This window comes from Amborella trichopoda, chromosome 10 (assembly GCF_054954075.1).
Source record: "Amborella trichopoda isolate Santa Cruz 75 chromosome 10, AtrichopodaSantaCruz75HAP2 v2.0, whole genome shotgun sequence".
In the NCBI taxonomy this organism is placed as follows: Eukaryota; Viridiplantae; Streptophyta; class Magnoliopsida; order Amborellales; family Amborellaceae; genus Amborella; species Amborella trichopoda.
Genome location: NC_142345.1, coordinates 29,089,500 through 29,107,646, shown reverse-complemented (window position 1 = coordinate 29,107,646; position 18,147 = coordinate 29,089,500). Strand labels below are relative to the sequence as shown.

Genomic DNA, 18,147 nt, shown 5'->3' with positions numbered 1-18,147 from the left:
AATAAAATATATAATAAAATATATTATATATTATACATTAAATTATATTGTATATTTTACAATAAAATATATACATTTTATTATGGGGTGGTTCATAAAAAAAAAAAATTCCGAGTTTAAGTTCCAACCCTTGGGTTGGAATTTTTTTTTTTAAAGCAAAATTGGAACTTGAAAAGTTTCTTGAAGTTTTGTTTGAAGTTCCATTTTCTTATCAAACACGAAACTTGAACGGTATTAAAAAGTTCTAAACTTCCAATAAAATACTTTCTGTTATCAAGCACGCCCTTCTGGAATCCCTCTAGAAAAATGGTTTTTAACAGTTATGAATCCATTTCTATTCATGTATCCCCCTTTCTAAGGGAGCGAAATTGTTCGAAGTACGCCATGAGAGTATTTTGGATTTTGAGGAGAGAAATAATTTCAATGGAAAACTGGACTCGCACGCCGAACTGACTTTCTCCTGTCTCTTCATTGTACATATCTTTAACCCCTTCATTTTGATGTCATCTATGTTATTAACTCTTTTCCTGGCTTTGGCAATTGAGCGGAATACTTTTGTATTTAGAACCCTCTCTTCGAGCCGTTTACCGTTTGAACTCTCTTGTGAAAGGAAATAATATATTGTATATTCAATTAATATGGAAGGCGCATATTTTAATCTATATATTTAGGAATGGTAGATATAATATCTTATATTTATTAAGTCTGGGTATAGTATAAGAATATGTGGTTTATTTATATATTTTTTTATCTGGAATTTGTCCATAAAAGACAAGTCTGTATAGTCATATGATTAATGGACACTAAGTTTCTTTAGAAAAGCTTAGGACTCTTCACATAATATCAGAACCATATTCATTTTAGTTGTGTCAATTCCTCGTCCCTGAAGCATTGACGCCGATTTTCAAGACGAGTCTGTTGCTCACCCAGTCGGTACAACTTCTGTCGAGTTATGTTTCGACTCTCTGCCGGGTCGTGTTTCGACTCTTAGATTTGTCTCTCTGCCAAGTCATTTTCGACTTTATGATCTATTTTTATCTCTAAAATTTTTGTCTGATTGATCAAACCTACTCTGATATGGCCTTCAGTTCCTAAGACCATCTATTCGTAAGGTTTGTTGATCTGTCATTGCTTTTTGTGCTAATATGTATATTTGGAAAGTGTAGATACAATATTGTATTTATGATAAGTCTGGGTATAATATAAGAAATTGAAATTTATTTCTATATTTTTTTATTTATAATTTGTCTATAAAAGACAAGTCTATATATTTATATGATTAATAAACATTGAGCCTTTTCAAAAACACTTGAGACTCTTTGCATCCTTAATATATTTCTTCAAGACTCGACACTTATGCAGTGTAATCGTACAATTAAATCTCTCCTTACTTTGCTAGTGACAGGGACATTTTGCTTTTTTTCCACCTATCAATTTTATTTCTCGGTATTCTCTATGAAGAAACCATTTTTCTTTGGGTGCGATTACTATAGAGCTGAGGCTCTAAACAATCAAATTAAGGCCCACTTTCAAATAGTGTAAAAATATGATTTCAATATTGAAAATATTTGTGATAGCCTTAAAATATATTGTCATCTTTAATTATAAAATTTAAATCTTAAAAAATATTGTCAATCGAACATATCTCTAAAAACTTATAAATCTTGAAAATTGATAATCCAAAAATACGCTACAATATACACTATTTTCAAAACTTGAAATCCATTTTTTTCTCATGTTTATGCATTTTGATGTCGAGATGATCAATTTGAAATATTTGAGCACCAAAACAGCCTCTTCTACTAAAATTTTTGAAGTGGCTTCTAATTTGATTGTTTAGAGCCTCAACTCTATATAAGCTTTTTCTTTTTTCTTTTATCCACAACAGTCTCAATCCATTACGCCTTAAATTTGAAAAAAAATGGTCGGAAGTGTATCTAGACACAATTTCATTGAATAGACACAAAATTCCAAAAAAAAAATTATCAAATAACTCACCTCTAACCATCCAATTTGACATCACATAAACCATTGCACTCATAGGTTTCCTCCTACTGAATCGTCAATAAGCCATGGCCATTATAAATTCATTAAACAACTGTCACTCATGGGTTGTTTTATCCTCGTAACTAGGTACACTCCAAACTTTTAAGAACCAATCTCCCTGTCTGGTTATTAGAAAACTTGCAGGTCTGGATTGCATGCAAGAGTGTCAATATGATGATGGACAATGAAAGATTCTCATTTAGATTATAATGGAGAGTGTGTGTTATGAGGGTCTTAAAACCTCTCTTCTCTCACCCATTGTTTCTCTCTCTAAAAAAACCAGCCTCAAATGCCTCAATTGAACCAGTAACTCAGCTTTGTGCTACGGCAGATTCTCCTGGTTTTGAAACGAATGCGTCATTGTCTCAGCAGGAGCGGTAACCCTCCGTATGGCAGTTGCATCATCACCCATCACAAATTCAGCAACCGGGCTACAAACCACGAGAAATTAGAGAAGTCTTTTCAGATAGAAGCTTTTGAGAAATAAAGCCACCTGGTATCAAAAAGGCATAAAGAGAGAACCCCCTTAATTCCCCATCTTCTCTTGAATTTCAGTTTTTGGATGAAGGCTTGCAAGAGCAGGTATCATCTTCAAGTTTAGGTTTCTCCAAATCTCTATTTCATTGTTTCTCTTTCTTCACATGGTAGCTCAATGCATTGAGGATCGGAAAAAAGCGGAAAGAAGTGACAGCAAAATACGTGTGCGTGAAAGAGAGAGAGTCGTTTTGATGATGAAAAAAGTCGATAATAAGACCTCTCTTTCACTTGTAGTTTGAAGTCCAACCTATGAATGCAAGTCACTTTGCACGGGCATCCAAAAAGCCAAAATCTAAACGAATGTCTTCCTTTTATTTTGTGACAATCAAGTTAATCATTAAAATGCCTTCAAACCATGGTTTTCAGAAAATGCAAGTGACCCTTGCGCAAAAGTATTTTGTGCTCATTTCTTAGAATCCTTGGTTTCATGGAAAAAAGCGAAAATTGCAATTCTTTTCGCTCCAAAAGTTCATACATATTCAAAAAGAGAAAGGGAAAGGCAAGCTCCATCCAAGAACTACCACAAATAAAAGCCAGATTCAGTTGATTTCTCACATTATCTCTTTAATGCCCTCTTGGGAAAGAAAAATACGCCAGTAAAGCAAATCCATCAACGGTTAGCTTTTGCAACTCTTTCAATCTCATCCTTCTTCTTGATGGCATAGCTGTTGAGCAACCAGGCCAGTATTACGTAACAGAACATTAAGAGAAAGCAAAAACCAGAAGAGATCACCAAAATTAAAGTAAATAAAAAATATACCTGTTAGATGATCCCTTAGCTGCATTGATGAGCTCATCGGCCAAGCACTCTGCTATCGTTTTAATGTTTCTAAAAGCACTCTCACGAGCACCAGTAGTTAGAAGGTAAATGGCCTGATTCACACGCCTCAATGGAGAGATATCCACGGCTTGCCGCCTCACAACACCAGCTGAACCTATCCTAGTTGCATCTTCCCTTGGCCCACTGCCACAGAAAGAGAGAGCATGAAAGGACCTTCCATTAAATATAGAAGTGAGAGAGAGAGAGAGAGCATGAAAGGACCTTCCATTAAATATAGAAGTGAGAGAGAGAAAGAGCATGAAAGGACCTTCCATTAAATATAGGAGAGAGAGACAGAGCGTGAAATAGTAGATAAAAGATTTAAGGATAACAGATAAACGTAGGATCTGTGTACAAGTGGATGCCAGAGGAGAGATACCACATGGTCCTCCATTTCAGGGATAAAACACAAGAAATTATGTGTGCTATTGGGCGTGTTTGTCACAACTACATTGAAACCACATTGGGTCACCTCCATTTAGACAAACGGATCCCCCTATTTTGATACAGAAGCTGAGGAAGCTCAAAGATAATACAAGATGTGCAAGTGTACATCTGTGTGCATGGCTATATGCATGTGTGTGTGTGAGAGAGAGAGTGAGGAGACCATATACGTATATAGATCTCCCATTCAAATTTACATAATTATCGTAGGGACAAGAAAATAAAACCAAAATCACCTGTTTATAACTGCATCAACTATTACTTGGATCGGATTTTGATCAGTGAGAAGGTGGATAATTTCCATCGAATGCTTGACTATGCGCACAGCCATCAATTTTTTGCCATTATTTCTCCCATGCATCATGAGGGAGTTTGTCAATCTCTCCACAATGGGGCACTGAGCCTTGCGGAATCTCTTTACTGAATAACGGCCAGCAGTATGAGGGACAAATGTTGCATGTTTAGATGGGGCGACAGCGATATAATCTGCTAAAGAGATATCACTAACCTGATAATGAAAATCAAAACTACAGCAAATTAGTAAGGTGTAAGCACTGAGAAGTCTGGAGAAGCATACAAAAGCTTGAAATAACTTCTTAAGACTCTCTCTCTCTCTCTCTCTCTCTCTCTTACACACACACACACACACACAACACACACAACAAAGAAATAAATGAATCCCTTCCATTCTCAATGGGGAGTGCAGCACTATTAAGATAGAGTCATAGCAAACCAGTGTGAGACCTCAGCAGATGATAGCCAGATATATAAAGACCAGATATACCAGGTTGAGCATATATGCTAACAAATCAGATCAGATATGTTTTAAACTTACTCAGAATCAGTCATTTCCCTCAATATGAGGGAAACAAATGAAATGATTACTAAAGTAAAACAATGATAAAAATATTGTGGAAGCTCTAAAAACCATCATCGTCAAAACAATGAAAACATTAAACTTGCAATTTGTCCCAAATAAAATCATACTCTCTCGTTTTATTAGGCCTAAGAAATGGATAGATAGATGATACAAGAGATCAACTATTGCTAGTAACTAACAAAAGGGAACATATGAACCCCAAAAATAAAAATAAAATACATGAACTTAAATCTAAGTTTCATACTAAATTTCTTGTGATGTCCATTTCTACATCATCATCATCATGCAATCATAGCCTTCCATTATAATTTATTCAATCATAACCATCAAAACCATTTATTATCCTATTAAAGAGAGTCTTGATGCAAATAGATCTAGTGCTATTTGAAAATCATTCATCAAAATTCAGGATAAAGATTCTCTTTCTCAAAGGCATCTTCCCTTATATAGTCCAAAAAATAAGATAGCTTTTAAGTTTTGGGAATATATCAACATAAAAGTCACACCACAGCAAAAAATCGAAGAGGACTTTAATCAATCAATTTACAGAATTATCAAAAATAGTTGCAGTTAGGTATCCCGTCACCTATTTTGTCAAAAAATGCATAAATTGCCCCATTCTAGTTTAGGAACCTTAAACAAGCAAGGGTATTTTGATGATTTGGCCCACTTAATATACTTGAGCCAAATGGCCTAAATACCCTTGCTTATTCCATCTTCAAAAACTGGAATACACTTTTTCATTAAAATATCTTTATCCTAGTTTGAAACCTAAAACAAGTAGGAGAATTTACATCATAACACGCTTTTTTTCATTAAAATAGCTTTATTGCAGTTTAAAACTAGAAACAAGCAGGAGAATTTACATAAATATCCCAACTGGCTTCCTTAGACCAAGTCAATGTTAAAAAAAGTGCAGGCCGGTGCCTGGGCGTTTTGGGGGCGTAACAGCCTAGGCGGGGACGGGTAGAGACTATTCACATAAGAATTAAGATATAAATTATAATATAATTATTGTTTATTAAAAAATATCCATAAGATTTGGTATTGGATATCAAATATTCACAAAATATCAATTCCATCCAAAGCTTATGACTATTCACAAAATATAAGTCCAAATCTGTAAATGTTCCATCTACAAATATGTAAAAATATCAAAAATGTAAAACAAAACTAATAGGATATCTAAACATCACACATTGTACAAAGTAAGAACCAAGTATTCATAAAATAAATTGATATAGGACCAATTTCATCGTTCAAATGAATTAATAATCAATTAATCACAAAAAAAAATCATCTTTCAAGTACAAAAATGTAAATATATAACAGAAGGAAAAAAAAGGTAAAAAAAAAAATTGATTCAAAACATTATACATCATAGCAAAAAAATATCAAAACTCTTACTCAATTATCATAATTGCATAATGCTCTAAAAATATCAAAATGAAAACAATGTCGGCCCAAACCTAATCTATCCGATCTCCAAAAGTCCTCACTATTGACCATCAGAAGCTCTGAAATCTACCACGAAGCATTGCCTTTGATTTTGGGAAAAATCGAAATTTTTTCGATCTATTTTTAAATCACAAAATAGAGGTTTTTGGAGAATTTTTCTCTCTCTAGATGGTACAATTTTGGTTTTGGAGGTTTAGAATGTCTACCAAATCCCTTTTCCCCCTTTTTTAAAAGGGGGGGGGGGGGTTTACTATTTTGACCGTAACCGAGGGCATTTTTCTGCCCTCAGCAACCTGCATCGAGGAGGTGCCTAGGAGGCCGCCTTAACTATAGCGCCTAGGAGCCTTGACGGTAGTACCTAGGTGCCCCCGCCTAGGCGTTTTAAGTGATTGGCCGCCGCTTAGGTGGCTAGGCAGCCGAATTTTCAAACAACTGGACCAAGTGTTTTTTCCTCTAATTTTGAAATTTGGAACAAGTATGAACACAGATCATTTGAATTAGGTGACTTATGTGGCTTAGATTACAAAAGGGCCCTCTCTAGTTTGAGTAATTTTTTAACAAAATAGCTCAAAAGGAACCTAAGTGAAAAGATTGATTAAAAAGTATCCACTATCGGTGAGTAAATTTTTGAGAAAGCACTATTGGTGAGTAAATTGATCTAATCAGCCATTGATTTTTTGTGCTAGTTGGAAATTTTACTGATATTGTTCTCAAATTGTTTTATTTACCAAAAATTAGAAATATGACACTTCCATAATTTTTATTATTAATTGCAAATTTTTATAACTAAAAGTTTTCATGAATTTAAGATAAGTGACATGAAAGGCACGGAGAGTTGAAGCCATATGGCTTTTCAAAGTCAAATTTATTCAAAATAAAAAAAGGTCAAGTCTTTATCAACATCATAATCAACACTTAGGAATGAGTAGAAAAATCCATAGGAATCACATGAGTCCCAACACAAGTTCCACAATGGTATGGCACATAAGAAAAACTAAACTTAAAAGGCAGATATCTACCATGCCATATGCGTAAACACATGCACAAAAAGGTGAGAAGAGTACCAAATGGTATAACAAGTAACGAGAATGAGATAAAACTCGAGGAGTTCACAAAGCAGATACCAGAAGCAATTAACTAAAGTTGACTAGGCCAATTGTACATTTCTTAACCAGTTATACAAAGTTAACCTTTCTCAAAAAAAAAACTAAAGTTGACTAGGATATTTTGTGCAGGGAAAGAGGAGGAAGAGGGAAAGATGCACAATAGTGAGATTTGAGGAGGAAAATAACATGGATAATTGAGAGATCTTTTCTTATAATGGTAGGTAACAAAGCTTTAATAAATTCATAATTCTGAGAATATAGACATTCTAAAGCACAACACATGGTAAATAGAAAAAAATGATATTCAGGTGTTCATTCAAGATAACTTAAGCACAATACATGACCTGACCCTAATGCAGAACCAAAAATACTCAAACCACATAATAACGAGAGGCTTTTCTTGACCCTATAAGATCATCCCCACATACAATACAGGAAAATAAAACCAACTCCATGAGGAGTTTTTGTTTCTGATTAGAAAGGCAGGTGGACTTACCTCATAAAAAAAAACTGCCCCTGCAGGAATTTCAACAAAGCGATTAGATGGCAGTAAAAGGATTCTCTCAGAGTGATCATAGGAGAAAGTGATTCTAGTACAGCACTCATTTGATTTTTCCCATGTGATGATATTCATAGGAACAATACTTTCTAGTTTGCACCTCCACCACAAAAGTCCTTTTCTTTTTCTGGATACCATTTCAAAAGCCTCTAAACTACTAATATTTTACATCAAACACATGATACGTGGTGCTAGAAACACTGAAAGATGAAAGTACATTTTTTTTCTTTAAGATAAAGAGCAAGTAAACTTCAAATACCACTATTTTATAAACAATTATTTTTTAGAAAAGCAAATATGTTTTTGATAGAGGAGGAAGTGGGAACCATCACTCTTGCCAATCCAGACAAAAATAGGTATGGGTGCTCGCTTACTTCAGAAATCAAATAGATTCAGCATTGAAATAAGCATCTCTTAAGGGTTCTTTGACAATGGAAAACCAAAAAACCAAAAAAACAAATATCTACCCTCCCAGAGTTCTCTAATCCGGTCACCATATTGAAAGCTATCAAAACAAAGGGCTGCTTTTGTATTTAATAAAAATAGTGTTTCTAATCTTATATACATGTCACTAGGTGACTGGAATTACAAAAACAACTCCAGAAAACCCTAATATTGACCCAAACTAGTTTAAAATATATGGACTTCCAAATTAGCCTAGTAAGAATTGTCTAATGGACAATCTTGACTTTTAACATGGCGAATAATCACCAAACAACCTTGGGTAAAAAGTATAATTAACAAAACATTGGACAAACTTAGGAAAATAACCAATTATATTAAAAATTTCGACAAAACCCCCTTTATAAGAAATATATCTAAGGTTAGGTTAAGAAATACACAGCAGCATATTGCTACAAAATGTATTACACCAATGAAAGGAAAATGAAGAATTTCGGACAGCTAGAATGACCATTGTACGTAGATTTGAAGCAAGTATGGAATCCAAGCAAACATGAAATTCAAGCAAATATGAAATCCAAGCTAGGCGTGCTTAGGTGGGAAAGAACCCTGGGTATCAAAACTTCCCAAAACCACCACTCTATTTCTTAGGACAACTTCAGACAACTGAAGTTGATCCAAATTAAATATCCAATAATTATTTATGAACTCATTGTTTTAATTTACACAAAAAACATGCATTGTTTTAACCATTGATCGTAGCTCTATACATTATTGTTTATCACTCAAAGCTCATCTAAATAATCATCACTTATTAACTTTCTCCATCCACATCACAATATATCAAAGACCATCACTTAATGTGTGATCACAAAATATTTAATAGACAAAACAACCACCATAATATAAATCCATTACAACCAACCAATTGAGAGCATTTTTATAGAAATAGTTAAATGTCATCTTGTAGATGAGTTGGAACTTGGAATCGTTCTATAGACTACAAAAGTTCCAAATTAAAACTGGAAATTTGCTGCCACAGAAGTTAATTCAGTAATATTTGAGTAACATCTTCCACCACCATCTTCACAGGCATATCTGTCTCTTTGACGGATGCTCTAAATGGTCTAGCAAGATCACAATAATTGAAATATTCCACAGTTATCCACAGAAACCCTGAAACAACTCATCCGGATCCCTTGTTTTATTTTAAGCTGACATTTTTTAGTGAGCACACCAATCAGATAAACCAACATCTAAATTAACAAGTGGACCACATAAAGCACTCAATGTAAACCTTCTCACTGAGACAGGACCAAAAGCCCCTCTCTTGGGGATCCAAAGGTTTTCTTTCCCTACTCTTAAAACTCCTATCTGCAGAGTACTAGGGTTACCAATGGGAAAAAACTAAAACTCTTTTGAGCATAGAAATTTTTTCTATTGGTTTTTAAACATAACAATGTTATCTATGAAAAGAAATTTTTGTTTTTTGGGTGGGTAGGTCAGTGGGGATTATAGGTCCCTACCGTTATGGAATAAGTCAATTTTTTTGAAAGTGTTGGTGAGAATGGAGGCCATGACCTTTAACTGAGACTCAAGTGGTACTACCACCACGACCAGAGCCCCATTCTCATCTATGAAAATAATGTATCCATGAAAGAACCATGAACACAAATTTTCAAGTAAAACTTATAAATTCATTATCTTTAGACGAAGAGTCCTGATATTTTTTTTTCGTAAGAATATGTCCATCATTTTGCCAACCACACATGGTGAATAACCAAAACATAAAGCTTTTACAATTACATTGTGGGGAATAATGAATCATTTCAAAATAAAAACAAAAATAAATAAAGATTTCAAATCTCTGAACATACACCTAAGCTCTGAATCAATCCAGCAAATAAAATTGGAACCTTCGAATCAATAGATTTTCTTTTTCTTCCTTCTCCAATTATGAAATGAACTGATCATCTGAGGCCAAAACCCAAATGCAACAGATTTTTAACAAAAAACACTGAAAAAAAATAGCCAAATCAAAACTGAAAATGCAAATTTAATGCATGAAACAAAATATCTCAATTCCACATGGGAAATAACATAAACCTAAAAAAAAAGTTCACAGTTATTTCAACCGATCATTATTTCCATCTTAAATCACTATTATATAAGAACACAAGTCACAATGAATACAATTAAACCTCAAAGAAAGTTAAAAAAACAACTTTCAGCAAAGGCATGGAAAAAATTTTGGTATGCCGATACTTCAAAAATTAGAAGAAAGACCAACCATATCTTAGCGAGAGAAAATTTATCTAGGTTAACATAAAAGTGATTATTGGATGAAAATTAAATATAGGTGAGGCAAATAATCACAATAAAAGAAAAAGATAAATGGGAACAAAAACGAACCTCGACATCTTCAAAGGACCAGCGATTGAAAAGCTTCACTTCAGGGAGTGTAGCGACCTCCGCCATCTTCTCTTCTAACCTTTTACAGGAGAGGCGACTGGAAATGTGCCCAAAAACCCTAACTTCCCAATCTCCACTATCTACTATATATAAAGCACGAGCTAGGCGGGCAACACGCGCGGTTCAGCAAATCGTGTGTAAATGCATAAATGTGCAAACACTCTCGCAGGAGCGTACTGTGCATTCTCTTCCTCGCTCTAAAGTCTAAACACTTGTTTTGGATAACTTTTTGTATAAAATTTTGTAAGGCACATAATAATTACTAGATGATTATTTTTAAAAAAAAAATTAACTTTTAAGTTTTATGATACTTAGATTTAGCCCTTCAAAAACTAGACAATCTTTATTCAATCTTATGGCATAAGTTTTTGTAATATATAAAGGATTTGTTTTGAAAATAAAATAATTGTTTTATTTGTTATATAGATTACCTCCCCCAAAATTGATATTAAAAAAGTAGCATATATTTTTCCTAGAGGGAGGAAATGGATGGTATCCTCCTCCAGAGGAAGAAATCGTTCGGCTTTATTAAAAAATATGGAGATAGCTTTGTACGTCATGTAATATATAATATTTTAAGATGCGGTTTGAAATTAAACATAAATTAAAGAAGGGCGTGGTTTGTATTAGGTTGTACCCTTAAAGAATCTATTTAAGACGCACTTCCAAATTTTATCGTAGCATATCAATTTCATGTAAAAATATTCTTAAGATTATCTCAAAATCTATTTTCATATCTAATTACAAAATTTTAAACTCCAAAAATGATTAAAATCAAGTAGATCTATAAACATATGCAAATCTTGCAAATGGACGGTCTAGATAATGTGTTGTAAGATACATCGTTTCTAGGACTCAAAATCCTTTCTTTTTTCATAGTCATACATCTCGACATCAAGATGATCAATTAGAGGGTTTTGCAATATTAAAACAACCTTTTCTGATGGATTTTTGAGGTGCATCCGTAGTTCTACATTTTAAGGTTGCAACTTTATATAAACTTTTGGAGAAAATTTCATATGGAACCCTAATTCATAGTATTATTTCATGGTAAACCTTCATTCCATTTTTCTTTCAAGCCGCTTAAGGAATCCCCGAATATTACATTATACCCCATCATCTCTTATCTCCTTTTATTATTGACTTTTGATCATAAAAATTAACTCCAAAAAGTCTTTTTATAGCATTTCAACCCAAAAACGTTTTTAATAGGTGGAAAGGGAAAAAGATGATTAAAAAAGGTTTTGAGTTGAAATGGTAAATAGATTTGTTGTGGCTAATTTTTATGGTCAAAAGAGATGAGAGGGTGCGGTGAAATCTTTAGGGGTTTCTTTATACCACTTGAAAGAAAAAAAGAAAGAGGGTCTACCATGAAATAATAAGAGAAATTAGAGTTCTATATAAAATTTTCCTTAAACCTTTTCCATTAAAGAATAGAAAAAAGGTAAAGCTGTCAAAGTCAAAAAAATAAAAATAAAAATAAAATAAAATAAAAAGAAAATGAGCCTATTTTATGAGGTAACCAATAGTATAATTGAAGGAACTAATATTCATAGTATAACATACATATGCATCACATGTTCCTTGGATATATGATCTATCACCACAAGATCCTTATAAAAACATAAATTTCAATTTATTTTCTTTTAAATTATGCATTTAAATGTAGATCGTAATTTTAAATACATAACATATTACTAAATACGTTTTTTGTTTTTATTTTTATGGATTAAGTATACAATTTGTTCTTAAGGGAACATATTAGGCAATACTTCTACATAAGGATGGGAGATATAATATATAGTACAAACGTTGAACACTATGTAAGTATGTATCTTTTGGTTTTGTAATATAATATAGTTGCATATTGTACAATTTATAAGATAGGTATGTGTTTACGCACTTGATTTTGTTATATAATATAGTTGCAGATTGCACAAGCCATAAAATAAGTGTGTTTAAATGCAATTTTGAAACTAACGCGACTAATCAAAGTCCGACCTATCTGATATCGTATCTAAAATTAACACCAAATGCGGACCTACAAAAAAAATCAGCCTCAAAGACCTATCCTTGCATTCAACAACCGAGTTGGCTAAGGTAAGGTGAAATACAAAAGAAGCAAAAATAGAAGAAAACAAGAATAATATAACTATCAAAACAATAAAACTAAATGATGATACAATTAAGGAAAGTAATAAAGTAAGACATAATCAAGAAAATAAAGCATAAAAGAGTGAAGGAACTTGGGCACCCATGTGCAATACCACTTTATAGAGATTTTTTTTTTTTTTTTTTGCCAATTTTGATAATAAAAAATCTCAGTTTGACAAATATTGTAGTATTTATTCTTTGGAAAATCTGCCTATATTTGGTGATTTGGTTTCCTAAACTAAGGATTTTATATTTCTAAGGATATTTGGCTTCTTAAAATAGAATATTATGGATGCTTGGAATATTATCATAATATTCAGGGCTGAATTATGGTTTGGGATTGAGTGTGGTTCAGCATTAGGGGTGAGAATGTGGGGATAGATAAATTTGGATTGGATATGGGTTCAAACCGGATCTGAATAGTACACATCAGATTAGGATTCGGATTTGGATCTGAATTATTTTATCTATATACTATTTAAAAAAAATATCTATATGAAATAAAAATTTATTATTAAATAAACTAGGTTGGATCCGGGTTGGATTCGGATTGGATCCACCTGCACTTAGATCCGATCCGAATTTCAATTCAAACTTTTGGGTTCGTATCCGGATTTCATTTGGATTCGAATTGGATTTGAAATCCAGGTTTCGGATCCGGATAAGGGCAATTCTCACCCGTATTCAGCATGTCCAACGGCGTATCGTGATAGTGTGATAGTGTACTAGAATCCAAAAATAAAATTAAAATTGGGAGGAAATCTACCATATGGTGCCAATAAATCATGAATTTTATAATGACAAGACTAGTAATAGTCAGTATTTCAAAACCTCAATTAGTGGGGTGGATCGTCCACCACAAAAATAACGTTGGTAAGTGCTAATTTTGATCATTTGTTTTTATTTTCTACACCTACATTTTTTTTACTTTAGTAAAATATGATGTAAATATTGACATATAATTTAAATTTAAGTGTATAGGGCATACGAACTTGTCAAATATTTTGTGTGCCTTGGCTCTTAATTTGGGAATCACATGCTTTTAATATGACATGCTTTGGAATGACATATTTTTATTAAATTCTCCCATGCACTTTCAAACCCCACTCTTAATATATTTAATATGGTTTAGGTCTCTAAATTTTTTCTTAATCATTTTTGCTAATTTGAATGCATATTTTTCATATTTTCTTGTCTCTAGATTACTGCATAGGTTATCATGTGCTTTAATTTTGGCATTACCTATTATTTTTTTAAGTGTTTTTCCAAGCATTTTTGTATTCTTCTAAGTTTTGATCATTTCTATTACAATATCAAGTTTTATAACGTGATTATTTTTTACTAATGGCATTATGAACCTCATCACTCCGTCACCAAGTTTTCTTATCGCAAATTTTTTTTCTCTAGTTTATCCTAAAACTTCTTTTGCCACTTTCTTAATATTGTCAACCATCTGATTCCATATGACATTTGACCTCATCTTCAGAGTTCCATTTTCCTTTTTTAACTAATTATCCATAAATAAGTTTATGATCTAATATTTAAAAATTCCACCACCTAATTCTCGAACACCTATTCATTTCACCTCCTTCTCTTCCATCTCTTTGTGCAGATATCCATAAATATGAGTCGATGTTGTGCAATTAGACTCTCTCTTGGGATAATCTTATAGCCTTTATATAATGATCAATCTACATTCGTAACTCGGACGAAGTCTATTTCATTTTTATATGATCCACTTTTATAAGCTATTAAATGTTGATCTCACTTTTTAAACTAAGTGTTTGTTATTACTAGGTTATAGACCATTGCAAAATCTAGAAGAGCCTCAACCATCTCATTTCTTTCACCAAATCCATATCCCCCCATATATCCATTCATACCATCTAGTATCCTTCCCTAAACCATTTAGGTCACCTCCTAAAAAGGTTATCTCTATTTGGTATGTCTTGCACTAGTCCATTTATGTCCTCTTAAAATTGTCTCTTAATTTTATCATCTAGTATTGTTTATGGTGCATAAGTACTTATTACGTTAATTATCTATTCCCATAATAGAAGTTTAATTGATAGGAGCATATCACCTATCTCTTGACATTAACAACTTTACCTTTTAAATCTGTCCATTTTTTGCCGATAACAGTTTTATTATTATCATTTCCTATATAACGCCTATTTATTTTCTTAGTTTTTTTTCCTTTCCACTTAGTATTATGGATAAATTATGTTTACTCTCATTCGTCTTTTTGCGTACATTAACTCTATACTTTTATATGTAAGCGTTCCTACATGTCATGTAACTAAACAAACCCTATTCTATTAGATTATTAAAATTTAAGTTATTGAAAATCCAAAATTAAATATTTTGATTTGTGATTTTTGGAATTGAATATCTGAAATACAAAATTTTGGATTTTCAATGTTGGAAATATGTGTACTTTTTAATAACAAGGTTAATAGCCCATCCAATACCCAGACGTTTTTAGCGTATAGAGTTTTTTATTTTCAAGGCTCGAAATAAGGGTCGTTGAAACAAAACAAAAAAAAGTTAAATTTTTAGGGATGAACCACTGATTTTAAAAGCCTCGGGTTGGCACATAATCACTCGATATGACCCAGGAATCGGTCACCCCGTACTGCTTCTATCAATATATAGGAAATCGGCTGGGTCTAAAAGAGGACCGATGATTGCTACAGTAAAAATGTCATTTTGCTACAATTAAAATGTCAATTCACCGATCTTGATAAGTTCTTGATCGGTTCACTGTTTTTATATGTATTTTTTTGCTGGTTCACTATTTTTTCCTACAATAATATGGCGATCCGGACCTCCAATTCACCGATCCAGACTGGTTTTGAGATGCCCGATCCTAGTCACCGATTGTTTTTTAAACTAGTGGGATGAACATAAACTATGAAATTTCAAGGGGAATATTGAATAATAGGAAAATTCAGGGATATGTGTGTAAAGTTTTCTAGATTTTATTGTTTTTGCATTTTTATTTATTTTTCGAATTACTACATTTTAGGTTATGAAATGACTGTGTGGCCCTCAGACAAAAGTTAAATTCTCGATATTCGGACCTTTCAATAATTTATCAAAATATGCAACAAATTCATCGTTTTTTACATATCAACTTAATTTGATTTTTAGATTTTTTAACTTTCTTTTTTTAAAATGCTTTCTAACTCGGGTAAGCCCTAATTAGTCAAATCTGTTTGAGTCGGCTGGTTCATCGGGTCAACTATAACCTAGTGGGGATGTGTTCGGCCACCCGATCTAATTTTTTAAGAAAAATTATTGTTAATATACCTTAATTTAAGAAAATCGCAAAAAAACCTCCAACTTTCCAAAATCTCGTCTACACATTTTTCTCAATTTTCTGCATTTTTTGGACGAAAATACCTTTTACGATAATCTTTCTACCGTAATGCATTGCGACCATTACGGTAATTTAAACACCGTTGTAAATAGAGATAGAATTATGGTACTTTTAGTACCGTAATAACATAAACATCTATTATGGTACTTTAATTACCGTAATAACATAGAGTATTACCGTAATACTTTAAGGTAGTATTACGGTAATTTAAGTACCGTAATATTGCCCAACTCCATACAAAAGATTTTTTTACTCTCTGGAGCCTACTATTTATTTACTCCCTCGACAAAAATCCACGCTAGCTGTAATTTTTCAAATCTCAAATTTTTAGGATATAATATCTACTTAATTTTTATATGGTTCTCAAAATTTTAGAACCAAAACACACTTAAATAGGTATTTTTGAGAGAGGGAGTAGATCCACATTGTGCTCCCATGTTTTTTAGCTTTGGTTTGAAGCTTTTAAAGTATTATGGTAATACTTTAAAAGCTTCAAACTAAAACTAATATCAGAGATACCCTTTTCAAAAAATCTATGTTCCCATGGGAGCACGATGTGGATCTAATCCCTCGTTAAAAAACACCTATTTAAACGTGTTTTCGTTTAAAAGTTTTGAGAGCTATATAAAAATTAAGTAGAGATTATATCCTAAAAATTTGAGATTTGAAAAATAAGAGCTAGCGTGGATTTTCATCTAAAGAGTAAATAAATAGTAGGCTCGAGAGAGTAAAAACATCTTTCGTGTGGAGTGGGGTAATATTACGGTACTTAAATTACTGTAATACTACTTTAAATTATTACGGTACTTTAAATTATTACGGTGTTTTAATTATCGTAATACTCTATGTTATTACGGTAATTAAAGTACCGTAATAGATGTTTATGTTATTAAGGTACTAGAATTACCGTAATTCTATCTCTATTTACAACAGTATTTTAATTATCGTAATGGTCGCAATGCATTACGGTCGAAAGACTACCGTAAATGGTATTTTTGTCCAAAAAATGTCGAAAATTGAGAAAAAGGATGTGGGCGAGGTTTTAGGAAGTTTAGAGTTTTTTGTGATTTTCTTAAAATTAAAGTATATTAGCGAAAATTTCCCATTTTTTAAACCTTAGAGAAAATTTAATCCTTGCAAATGTCCTTTTTAAGGAATTGGTTTATCTAGAAATTAAATTGATATCGTTCGATGAGGGTAAATTCTTGGGAAATTAACTTCCTTTGTCCAATAAATTTGAGAATTCGCTTTATGTGCAAGTCATAAAGCGGCTTATTTTTCTATCTATTGTTGATGTTTCAATTCAATGAAGGAGATTATTTGAAAATAACACACTAACACACTTAAAGTAGGATTATGACAAACAAAATGAATAATTCATATGACGATTTCTTAAATTATAATAACTAATGCACGTAGACATGCAATGAGAGATAGAAGACTGAAAAAAGATTAAAAAACCAAAAGATACGTTAGGTTCAAATGTCATCTTAACGAAGCGCCCAATAAAATAAGATATTTGTAAATATAGTAAATGGTGCTTTGGATAGAGCCGAGGCTCTAAACAATCAAACTAAAGCCCACCTTCAAATAGTGTCGAGAAATATGGTTCCAATACGGGAAATCTTTATGATAGCTTTAAAATATGTTTTCATATTTAATTATATAATTTAAAGCTTAAAAAATAGTGTCGATCGAGCAGATCTATGAAAATTCCAAAATCTTGAAAATTGACGGTCAAAAAATGCTTTAAAAGATGCACTATTTTCAAAACTGGAAATCCATTTTTTTTCTCATGTCCATGCATCTTGATATCGAGATGATCAATTTGAGGATATTTGGACGTCAAAACAATCTCTTCTATTGGAATTTTTTAGGTGGGCTTTA

At 32.4% G+C, this 18,147-nt stretch overlaps 1 protein-coding gene across 1 annotated transcript; it reads right to left on the bottom strand.

Moving 5' to 3' along the window:
* Positions 1 to 2,965: 2,965 nt before the first annotated feature.
* LOC18429697 (small ribosomal subunit protein uS7) lies at positions 2,966 to 10,784 on the bottom strand. Its single transcript, XM_006838980.4, has 4 exons — positions 10,665 to 10,784; positions 4,084 to 4,355; positions 3,344 to 3,547; positions 2,966 to 3,248 (listed from the first exon to the last, which is right to left on the bottom strand). The coding sequence occupies exons 1-4, from the start codon at positions 10,728 to 10,730 to the stop codon at positions 3,194 to 3,196; spliced, it is 597 nt and encodes a 198-aa protein (XP_006839043.1). The 5' UTR covers positions 10,731 to 10,784; the 3' UTR covers positions 2,966 to 3,193.
* Positions 10,785 to 18,147: the final 7,363 nt, after the last annotated feature.